At 40.2% G+C, this 11,890-nt stretch overlaps 1 protein-coding gene across 2 annotated transcripts; it reads left to right on the top strand.

Annotated features, from left to right (window-relative positions):
* The first annotated feature begins 435 nt into the window (after nt 1-435).
* suox (sulfite oxidase) lies at nt 436-11,669 on the top strand. 2 transcript variants are annotated; one of them, XM_085406350.1, is made up of 5 exons: nt 436-493; nt 6,875-6,945; nt 7,761-7,926; nt 8,573-8,815; nt 9,583-11,669. In XM_085406350.1, exons 1-5 carry the CDS (start codon nt 461-463, stop codon nt 10,801-10,803), a joined length of 1,734 nt encoding a protein of 577 aa, XP_085262476.1. In that variant the 5' UTR covers nt 436-460; the 3' UTR covers nt 10,804-11,669. The 2 variants fall into 2 exon arrangements, with proteins under 2 accessions (XP_085262476.1, XP_085262477.1); XM_085406351.1 differs by lacking the exon at nt 436-493 and adding an exon at nt 2,202-2,283.
* The last annotated feature ends 221 nt before the right edge of the window (nt 11,670-11,890 follow it).

Here is an 11,890-nt window from a genome sequence, read left to right as displayed (position 1 = left end):
GTTTTGGTTAGTCCGTCCAGCCGTAAAGGCGGTTATTGATTGAGAGTAAGTTGTGTAAGGGCGGACTAATCCCCCTTTTTGTTTTTTAATTGTTTGTGCCACTTCCCTTTATCTCCCAGATCGCAGGCCATGCATAGCACTGATTCCCAGCTGCGCTGAGACCCGAATAGCTAGGTTTCATTTGACGTAGACGTGACGTCGACGTAAAGCGCGAAATTTGACTGGCGGTCGGAAGTGAAAAAGATAAGCGCAAAATCACAGACAGACAGTACGCAAAATGCCTATGTCCTGTTGTGTTTACGGATGCTCCAGTAGGTCGACCAGAGAAACTGATAAACGGTATTTTAGGGTACCAAAAATAGACCAACGAAGAGGAGAAAAATGGAAAATTCTAACCGAAAAACGTAGGAAAAATGGATTTTAAATTTACGTTTACAGTCGGGAGGAGCAGAGTCTGCCAATGCCCGTGTCTGCAGCGACCACTTCGTCAGAGGTAATGTTATGTTTGCAAACGAACTTATTAGCATTAGGTTGTCGTTAAATTCTCGTTTACTTAGTGCTTTTAAGTTAGTAGTCTAATATTGACTTGATTGGGACTATAGGCTGCCCAAGTGCTTTGGATGACGAAGAGTCGGAGGACTGGGCTCCGACGGTCAATCTCGGCTACGAACGAAAACCCAGATCGGAATCAGTTCTCAAACGAGAGAAAAGAATGAAGCTTAAGGCAGAACAGCATCGATGTGCAGAGGCGATTTTGGATATGCAACAGACGGCTGAGAATGGTTTACCTTGAAACAAACAACTGTCACTCTAACGAAGTCCTAAGGATGTGGCATGTTTGTTGACGTTAAAGCCGCTACCGCTAACTGTTAGCGTGTTTAAGATAAAGCAATATAAGAACAAACACTCACCCTTGCAAACACCAAACTGTATCCATCACGGGGACGTTTTGTTCCAAGGTTGTGGACCCACCCGCTGACAAAAAAATTGTACGCCTCCAGACTCTTGAAAGCTTTCATTTGCTGCCTAGTGTAGTAAGAAGTCTGGAGGACCAAGTAGTTGGTGATATCCACAGCCTCGATAGTAGGCAAATCCTTTACTTCTGTGGTGTATTCGGACATTTTCAAAGAATACGGATCACGTCCGATATATTTTTTAACTATCTGTTTATATCTCTCCCGAGAAACGGGGTCTAAAGTTGCACAATAGCTGCTCTCCTGACTCTCCACAGTGTCCTCCATGTTTACTTCCGCCCTCCACTCAAAAATCGCGCTGCCTCCGCACGTCATCAGAACCACGTGACCGCAACCCAACTATTTGTATGTCTAACTCATGTAATAAATAAATGATCAATTTATTTCTTTGCCCCGTTTACTCATCCCTTGTCCTCGGTTACATGAGCAAAGCGGAAAACTGCTGTGCTGATTGAAGAAACAATACATTCAGTTAGTCTTGTGTCTGGAACATTAGCAGCTCCTTCAGAGCTTTCTTGTCTCTGTGAAAGTGAGGCTGTTCCCATTCATTATATTTGCTCGTTTTAGCAGCGCATGAAGGCTTTTCGTGGCTTCTACATTTGTGCATTTGTTCAGGGTGTGGTCTCTGTGTTTTCTGTTCTCTTGCTCTATCTCAATTTTTGGTGTGGAGGACAAGCTGTATTTTGCATACCAGTTAGTATTTAACCTGTCAGGTGCGTTCAGGATTATCTGGTCATTTAACTAGAGCTGAGCGTGTTAAAGTCACTGCTGGCACAGTCAATTTAGCAAATTGTTTATAATGCCTGTTATGTAAAATTCTGCCATAGATGTTGATATCACATTAATAACTATATGATAACACGCTAATGTTTTATATTTTGCAGCAAAAAAATAATAACGAGGTGTACATGGTTAATTAAAGGTATAAAAAGGTGTTTTATTTGTTAGACAGTTAGTAGTGAAGTTGTTTTATTTTTAAGACAGAATATTCAAAATTTAGTTTTATTATTAATTATTTCGGCGGATGAAGCGTGCCCTGTGCTGTCATTACGTGGATGAAGTAGTAGCTTTCTTGAACGTTCCTCGTTCACTGTGTGTGTGTGTGTGTGTGTGTGTGTGTGTGTGTGTGTGTGTGTGTGTGTGTGTGTGTGTGTGTGTGTGTGTGTGTGTGTGTGTGTGTGTGTGTGTGTGTGTGTGTGTGTGTGTGTGTGTGTGTGTGTGTGTGTGGGTAAGTTCAGAGATCCACAGGGTAGCTGTCCTTCGGGCATCTTGAGCAACACAGAACACTGCACACAGAAACACAAGAGAGGTGAGTGCGCTGCGGTTTGGACCAAAAAGCGGGAGAAAACTGATTTCTTCTGTTCATGAAGACTTATTTACAAGTTGGGTGAGGAAGGGCTACAAGAAGCATGCTTGCTAACTGAAATGTTAGCTAGGTTAGCCGTGAGGATGGTGATGAAGCGCAACGCCGGCATGTTTGTTACGTAGACATTGAAGTGCTGCCATTTTTAAAAAAATAAAATAAAATTTAAATTAAAACTGTGCTTGTGTTGAATTCGTTAGGATTATTGCCGCCTTGGTTCGCTGTGGTTAATATAAAATAGTCAGTGAAGATTTTTAATAGATTTTTCCCTCGCTTGTCATCAGAAGCCTCTAACCGGTTTAGCTAATGTGTACTCAGCGTGAACCAGCAGGGACCTGGAGCTTCTGTGCCCTCATACTCCTTTTTTGGTATTATTATTATGATGATGTTGTCCATGCTGGTTGTTTTGCCAGGTTTGACCAAACTAAAAAGGACATTCCTCTGTATTTTATTTCTGTCTTGGTTGTTTTGAAAGTACATATTGTCCTTTTAGTTTACTTTTTCTGAAATGCAGGATTTTATATTGTTTTCATTTTAGTTTCATACATTTTATATAAGTCTGCTAATACATGTAATTTACTTTATGAAGTGTAACATATGAAGTGTAAGTATGTCCTGTCCATAGTGTTAGTTTTGAGGAACACCATGCAGATACTAGCAGATACTACAGAAACAAGGTGATTTAGCACTTTACAAAAAATGTTGAACCCGACCAAATATGGGATTTTGCAGATTTTGTTGATTTGTAAATTCAGTATTCCAATATATTGGCCAATATTTTTTTTTTTTTCTTCGAGGCACATATTTACATAACATTTGTGTGTTGTTATTTACTCCTTTATGCTCTGCCCGACCTTGCTGGGATCAGTTGTTGTTGTTGTTGTTGTTGCTTTCCAAAGATTTTACCAAAGATGGTCAAATCCAAGCCAAGGCTGGACAAATTACGCAATGTTAACACTCATAACATGGGTGATTGGCGTTTATCCTATCCCTTTCTTTTTAAAATTCCATCTACTGGATGATATAAATGCTGATGGTGACTGATTAGATCAGTTGGTAAGGCTGTAACATACATTTATTCATTCGTCCTTTCACCATTCAGAGCTGCGACTGAGCTCTGCCCTGGCAGGCTGTGCTGGGGGAAGTTGTGTCTGTGGTTGTGGTTACTGATTGTGGTTGAATTTCAGAGGTGGGTCGAGTATCCAAAAATTGTACTCAAGCAAGAGTAGCATTACTTTAAAATATTATTACTCAAGTAAAAGTGAAAAGTAGTCTTCAAAAAAGTTACTCGAGTAAGAGTAAAAAAGTACTTGGTGAAAAGACTACGCAAGTAGCGAGTAACTGTTTGAAATGTCTGATTTTTATAAATAAATGCTATCAGACAAACAATAAATAAATATACAAATTTTAGTATTTTCAAAAGGAATATATGTAAAAATCAACAAAATAAGGCACAACAATTCTAATTTCAAGATTTCAGATTTTCACAACATTTTTCAAACAAGCTTTTTTCACCAATACCTACAGTAAATAATATAAATATATAAACAGTGCAAACAATTTCCAGTGACAAGATATGCTGTAAACTTTATATTCATTTTTGCTCCAAATGGCACAGCAGCCTCAGAGAAAACATTAGAACGAGGTATCTTCATCATATGTACATACAAGGCAGCTCAGTTTACCATAAGTTGTATGGGTGTGCATCTATTTCTGCATATTTAGCAAAAATGTGCCATTTCTTCACTCAGTGAGGTGATGGTAAGCTTCAGCAGCAGTTTGCTCTCAAGGTTCTTGCTGTGAAGCTGTCACTGTTTATCAGTGAACAGGAGTCCTGCATGACTGAGAAGTCCTTCACAAGCTCCAGATGCAGGAAGAGCTGTATTGATTTTGATCAACAGCTTCTTGATGTGAGGAACACCATGCAATAGAGCCACACCTCCAGTGAATGGACATGAAAGGTACCTCTCCAGCCCTGCTTCTGGCTTTCCTGACCCCATGGATCCATCATCTTAGTTGGTTAGGCTGCTTTTTGCGCTGGCCTCATCCAGCTCTGTCTAGGCGATGTCTGATGAAGTTGAGACCTGTGGAAAGATATAAGGTTTTCAAAAGAATTAGCTCTGGTCATTATAGTGCTGTATACACTGCAAAGCTGTGGATGTTTGGCAAGAAGATTCGATCACACTGGAGATGTTTTTTTACTAACTCTTGTAGAAAAACAAAATCTTGTCATTCATATCCCGCACAAACAGTTTGCAATGAATTCCAGATTAACCCATATGGAAAAGATATATATAAATCTTATAAAGTTTGTATCTGTCTTGTGTGAAACTTGTATGAAAAGCATATAAGAGTGAAAATGGATATAAGATCCCTTGAAAAATTATATAATGAAACTTATATGTTTTGGATACTTACTAAAATGTATGAAAGTAATGAGAAAATGGCCACTTTCATGAGTAAATCATGTAAGCCTTATATAATTTACTCATGAAAGTGGCCACTTTCATGAGTAATCGCATAAGTTTTTACTATTTCTTTTCCATATGGGTTAAGTTTAAAATAAGAATGCGTGCAAGGCTAAGCAGTGCTAGCCAATAGATCCTCCTGTTTGGCTGTTACTCTGGGAAAAGACGAGAAAGACATTGATGGAAGCGTGACTGGAGCTGCGATGTAGCCTATATAATATTTATATTGTACGAACGTGATAATTCTGTATATTGTAATAACGTGATATTATATTGATACGCTTCCGTATCCGAGGCTTTTCAATGTGGCCTCACAAAATTATCACAACTACAACAACCATGAAAAGAGCTGGATGGACATTGCTGCTCAATCACAGCTGCCTGGTCAATGTTTTTCATTAGTAATTTAGCAAAGTTGACGGTGGTGGTGTGTGTGCCTGTGTGAGTGAGTGAAAGACAGAGAGAGGGAGAGCGAGAGACAGATTTTGTATGATAAGCTTCATGTTATGAATGCACAGTTTGAGCACTCAGGTCGTATCAGGCCGTATAGTGTGAGACCCTGCATCGTGGCCTATGAACTTCTACCCATAAATTCATATGGATATTTCACCATCTATCACCATTCAGACACAAAGAGTCTGTGATACCTTATTTAACAGGATTTTATGCATTTTCTTGTTATTTCAAGCCTTTTGATGAACAAAAATCTGTTTTTCAAGATGGAGTAAATCATAAATACAAATCATAAATCAAGGTTTTATGTATTTATTTTCTATATCTATTTATCTTTTTCTTATCGCTGTGGGTGCCAACAAAAACCGCATCATTGTGCTTTTGTCACATGTTAGCATACTTGTAACAATACTGCTGCATGTCGCTCGTCTTACACCCATTCATAAAGTAATATGTTGCCAAGAATCATGATTGCTAGTATACATCCACATTTAAAACCAGAACCACTGTAAAAGCTGTGTCATCTTTTAAATACAGTCTGTCCAAATCAGGTTTGTAGTTGAAATCAACAGTGCAGAATCGTGCAGAGCGTTGTACCAAGTTTGGTCCCAATACTTTATATGATAAAATATAAGGTAAGCTTAACTCTACAGGTTAGACACACACACAGATGTTTTTCTGTAGCCCTGTTGTTATTTTACACCAATACAGTTGTGTTTATGGTGATATGCTCAGTTGTAACATCTCCGAAAGGTTAGATTTGGTGATGTTTCTGCTAAAAAGTGAAATTTTCAGTTGTCATTCTGAGTGAGACAGACTGAGGTCATGGCATTACTTCTGTTCAGCTTTGTGAACACATGACTCGGTGGTTGCACAACGCTTTCTGTTAAAAAAAAGAAAGTGGTTAGATTCAGGAGTTAATGACGTCATTCTTGAAAGTCTTTGAAAATCTGAATTTCCTCAGTGACTGTAACTGTGCTGCTTCTTTAAAAGCTGTCAGATAAGTCAAAGTAATGTTTATGGCTGTTGTGATAAGATATGTGTAATCACCTGATAAAGCACAGCTATGTCATGTGATATCTTCTGGTTTATCAGTGGTCTGTAAATGAGTTTTTGGTTGGTAGTTCTAGTTTAGTATGGTATTGTTCTCGATTCTCGGGTTAGTCAATCTTCTATTCCTCAGTTTTTATTGTTTGCTGGACAACATACAAGAGTGAATTGAACCCTTGGCCTCCTTGTTCCCCTCCTCCCTGCTCACTCCCCCTCAGCTGGTTGGCTATTTTTTTTTTTTTTTTTTGAAGGATGAAGTAACAGCTTGTTGGTCAGTTGATTAGAAATGGAAACATTTTAAAGTTCTGTTTGTCATTTACTCAAAACCCATTGGCTGTAAGTGTACACACAGTTTGGAGTTTCTCGAGGAGTGCAACAACATTGAATTATACAAGTAAAAATTGGGAACTCTGTTGAAATGTTTCACATTACTGACATTTTCAGAAGTACATTTATCTGCCCCTAAGACCTGCTAACAAAGTGTGGATGGAAAAATAATGATCAGCTACCAGATGATGCTCATGTGCTTTTTTATTTTTATTTTTTTATTTCTCTTTCTTTGTCAGAACGTCAATGCAATGCTGCTCCTCAGACGCTGCCACAGGCTGAATCCAATTGGCCCGCTCAGCATTGACAGGTACATTATTATAACAACGTATTTCTAATGTTTATTTCATATAATTTACTTCATTTTTACTTGTGATGTAGCTCAGTAGCTGAGCTCCACTAAGACAACTTTTTCTGGTTAACAGACTGTGTACCTGCAAATTAATTTAGTGTTACGAGTTTTTAGGTTACGTTTTTAGTGTACAATAAATCTAAAAGCTTGCACTTTATTTTGGTGCTACAGTAGCAATTAGCAACATATATTCCAGGTTTTTCCTGGTGAACATTTAAAACTGACAGAAAACTGACAACTACAGGATGTCTTAGTTGTTTTTTTTTTGTCTTGCATTGTGCACTTCTTCTTTCTGTCACAGGCATAATCTGTAAACAAATGATGGCTGTAGCTTCCAGTGAATAAAAAGTAAAGAAAATGCAGAAGTGCCTTAAACCTGGAAAGTGTCTGATTGACAAGAACATTTTTCAGCTTAACCCAAACACATTGCCAGTGCAGTAAAAGCATGCATCAGTCATGGATTGGCCATCCTGGAGCTCAGACCTCAACTTTACTGACCCAGTGTGGGATCATTATGACAGAGAACCGAACAAAGAGCAGCCATCTTCCAAAGAAGCGCTTTAAATGTCCTTCAAGAAGCCTAGCCTTCTGAAGACTAGTTAATGAAATGACAAGAAAGCTGCCTAAGAGAGTCAGACTGTGTTTAAGAATGAAGGTGGTCATACCAAACATTCACTTTCATTCTCATTAGAATTTTACTAGTAGGTTTTGCTGTGTGTGTGTGTGTATATATATATGTCAAAGTTATATTTCCATTTTTAAAATGTTCTCAGAAATCAGGTGGCACCTGTAGTTGCATCGTGTGCAGTTCGTCTCTGCAGCAGCAGCAATGACCAGAGGTTTCACCAATATGGCTTCAGTGCCAGCTGGAGACACGTCCTGGCAGGACTGCTGGCTGGCACAGGGGCTGTACTAGCATATGGTCTACACCGTCACAAGGTTACAAACGGACAATATCTGTCCATTTTTACTTTCTTTTTAAAGTTTAATGCACTTTTTTTTTGCCATAATTTGCTAAATTATGCTAACTACATATGTTTTTAACCACATCAGCAAATGAAAATTTAAAATTGCACCGTCTCAGCAAAAATCTTTATCAGCAGATTTTGTACCTTCAGAGTTTGTCAAGCAAAAACAGAGCACTGCCCTGCAAAGTCCACGGTCGTTACAGAAACCCTTTCTCAGCAGTACAACCAGATTAACAGCACCGACAGCATAATTTTCTCAAACTGCCAAGTCTGACATTTTCTAACTTTAACAGTTAAATGTCAACTGATGTCTTTCCAGGAATTAGGCTGTACCTAATGAAGCTCGTATGCAAGCAGTCAGTGCTAACTCTCAAGGAGCTGCTTACTGGTTGTTTATCTAGTCAAATAAAAAAGGCCACACGGTTTTATGTTAAGGTAGTAAGCAGCAGTAGCGCTTCAAATTTGAAAAGTTGAAAGCTCATATATTTTCTTCTTTTGACATCCCAGGGAACTTTTTGGTGTTTTTAATATAAGTAGGGAGTATATAGGTCTGTGCATGACCATTAGTTTATTGCTATTTTGATAGAAACTGATGCCTGATGCCTCTTTCTGTGCAGGCTATAGAGAAGAGCTCCCCGCTTCCTATCATCAGCCAGGAGGAAGTTACAAGGCATCGCTCCCTGAAAGATGGCGTTTGGGTCACCTACCAAGGCGGTGTCTATGACATTACCGAGTTTGTTTCCATACACCCTGGTGGGGAGAAAATCATGATGGCAGCAGGTGGTGCCATTGAGCCCTTCTGGTCGCTTTATGCGGTACACAATCAGGAGCATGTGCTGGAAATCCTCTCTGAGTATAAGGTGAGAAACCCGCTTGTTTCTGTTGATTTAACTAAAGCGCTGTTACATACTAAGGAGTTAAAATGTACTGCACTGGGGTTTGTTATTCAGTATTAAAAGATCAGGTGTAACCACTGAGCTTGGTTAGAGTTTAACATAATCACCCCTGTAGTAAGTTAGCTAAAGGGGAGCGTGGGTGTAAAAGCTTTAGCAACACTGCTATTCATAGAAATTTACCAGGAAAAAAAAACTTTCTTATGGGTGGAAATAGTTGTGTCAAACGGGATATTACAAAGTATAGCTGTGTGGAAATTTGCACTTAAACCAAACTGCAGACCTCAACACATGTGTGAGCCTTTCATTTGACATCAACACAGACATACCCACTGCTAAGCTTGCAGAGCTCTTTCTTTTAATAAGGTTCTCACTCAAAAGAAAAGCTGACATAATAATAAAACAGTAGATGCTGTTCATTAGATATTTTTGAAAAATTGCAACAGAGGTTGATGAGCTTTCGCAGCACATCGCTTGAATTTATCCTTAAATTAACTTTTTAAATGTATGCTGTTCATCTTGCCCTTCTGTTCAATGCAGACACATATGAAAAGGTCTGCTGCACACTATATACTGAGGAAAACCTCATGGCTGTAAGCTGAATGCTGGCACTCCCTCAAGTGGTCACTGAGGAAAAAATGTGTGGCTGATGTTTTTATTAGCTTCTTGAGCTGAAGAGAAGTTCAGTTGCAGTTTTGGTCTAATAAAATCTTTGTGTTTGTGGTTGATGCAAGATTGGTGAGCTGAAAGCGGAAGACCTGAAGAAGCAATCTACTTTTAAATCATCAGACCCCTACTCTTCTGACCCTGAGCGTCACCCTGCCCTGCGCACCAACAGCCTCAAGCCCTTCAATGCTGAACCTCCGCCTGAAATCCTCGCTGAGAGCTACATCACGCCCACTGTTTTCTTCTTCAAAAGAAACCACCTCCCGGTTCCTCAGGTGGACCCCGATTTATATCGCCTACATGTGGAGGGGCTACCCAGAGGAGTGCTCACACTGTCTTTAGAAGAGTTGAAGACTCGATTCCCCAAACACACCATCACAGCTACCCTGCAGTGTGCAGGAAACCGCCGTAGTGAGATGAATAAGACCCGGCAGGTTAAGGGACTGAACTGGGGCTTTGGTGCCATTGGTAATGCGACATGGAGCGGCGCCAAGCTCAGGGATGTCCTGCTGGCTGCAGGTTACGGGCCAGATGTAGCCCAGTGGGCTCGCCACGTTCAGTTTGAAGGACTGGATAAAGAAATAACAGGGAGTGCGTACGGTGCTTCAATCCCTATAAATAAGGCAGTTAGCGAGGAGGGTGATGTGCTGCTGGCCTATGAAATGAACGGCAAGGATATTCCAGCCGACCATGGCTTCCCCATTCGTGTGGTTGTACCAGGTGTAGTGGGCACACGCAACGTGAAGTGGCTGGGTAAAATAGTAGTCAGTGCACAGGAGAGCAGCAGCCACTGGCAGCAGAAAGATTACAAAGGTTTTGCCCCTGGAATAGACTGGGACACAGTGGACTACAAATCTGCTCCAGCCATCCAAGAGCTGCCTGTTCAATCTGCCATTACCACACCTGCAGAAGGCTCCGTGATCGATCGCAGCGAAGAAATGCTGACTGTGAAGGGCTACGCTTGGAGCGGCGGGGGCAGAGAGGTGATACGCGTCGATGTTTCTGTGGACGGAGGGAAGACGTGGAAGGAGGCCAAGTTGAAGAGCAGCGACAAGGAAGGAGATCAAACTTCTCCCCCACTAGGACGAGCTTGGGCATGGAAGCTGTGGGAGATAACGGTTCCTCTTCCTCCAGAGGCCCAAGAGCTGGAGCTCATTTGCAAGGCAGTGGACAACAGTTACAACACGCAGCCGGACACATTCGGTCCGATCTGGAATGTGAGGGGCTTGCTGAGTAACGCCTGGCACAGAGTGAAGGTGAAGATCAGCGAGGATGACGACGAAGAATAGGCTCAGCGGTTGAAGTACAGAAATCAAAAGACTTAGAGCTTAAACAGAGTCATCTCAGAGTGGGCTCTTTTTGTCTTTTTTAATTACATTTGTGTCATGGACTCAGCAAATGTAGGATCAACCAGGAGTAGCACTACATTTTGAAATATTTTTGACAAACAGCCTTAAAAATTTATTCATTTTGTTGCCTGGGAGATTTGCAGCGGTACACACATGGGATGAAGCTCAAGGCTGTGAACAGCCAAATTAAATTGTCTGGTTATCTCCATTTATTAGTCACTGTCTTTTATTCTTAAGCAAAACTGTGATTCAGTTTGACTCTGAAGCTCTGTGGTTTATAATGATGAAGCATTTATTTTTTATAATCCATATTTATAACACTGAAGATGAACTTAGAGCTATTCAAAGAAAATCTACCTGATGTTTGGCTTAGGTTAGCGCATCAGTGGTGGACTGTGGCCTCTGACTAATCATGCTGCTCTTTCAGAGGAGATATGAAATACAAAACTATAGTGTGAAGTTCCAGCTGAAGTCCAGCTGTGTACAGGACAACGCTACAGCGCAGCAGAGGTCCCTGTGTGGTAAGGAGAGGCCAGAAAAAATATACTGTTGAGAAGTGAGTGCTGACTCCTTACACTCAGAGAGAGGACGGGAGAATAATATGTAGGACCAGTAAAATGTAACGGTTAGTCATTTTAGCATTTGTTTGAAGAACTGGAGAAACTGCAGGTTTTATTTTTTTACAACATTATGAAAATATGCCAATGCACTGCTCTTAAGTCTTATTAACAGGTGGATTATATTTGAAAGTGTGAGAATCATGAAATGTATTTAACTGCTTACAGTGAATAAAGACTTGGACTTTACACTGGCCTATGTCTGGTTATTCAGCTTTTCCTGATTTTGGCCTTTCACACTATTTTTTTTTTTTTTTTTTTCTCAAATTAATGTACAAGGAATAATTACACCATGATGACAGATGGCTGTTGTTACAGATGGATTTCAGCAACTTTCAGTCCAGCTGGTACACACAACTCCTCCTGTCAGTCACGTAGCTCTGCTCTGTTTGCTTTAGATACTTACGTGT

This window comes from Rhamphochromis longiceps, linkage group LG5 (genome assembly GCF_057381845.1).
Source record: "Rhamphochromis longiceps isolate RC_006_pf linkage group LG5, R_longiceps_female_GT1.1, whole genome shotgun sequence".
In the NCBI taxonomy this organism is placed as follows: domain Eukaryota; kingdom Metazoa; phylum Chordata; class Actinopteri; order Cichliformes; family Cichlidae; genus Rhamphochromis; species Rhamphochromis longiceps.
The sequence above is the reverse complement of the archived record's forward strand: the minus strand, read 5'-3'. Positions and strand labels throughout refer to the sequence as shown.

Coding starts and splice junctions, on each gene's coding strand:
- suox (XM_085406350.1), top strand. CDS start 461: ATGCCCGTGTCTGCAGCGACCACTTCGTCAGAG. Junction 6,946..7,760: donor GGCCCGCTCAGCATTGACAG/GTACATTATTAT, acceptor AAATGTTCTCAG/AAATCAGGTGGCACCTGTAG. Junction 7,927..8,572: donor ATGGTCTACACCGTCACAAG/GTTACAAACGGA, acceptor CTTTCTGTGCAG/GCTATAGAGAAGAGCTCCCC.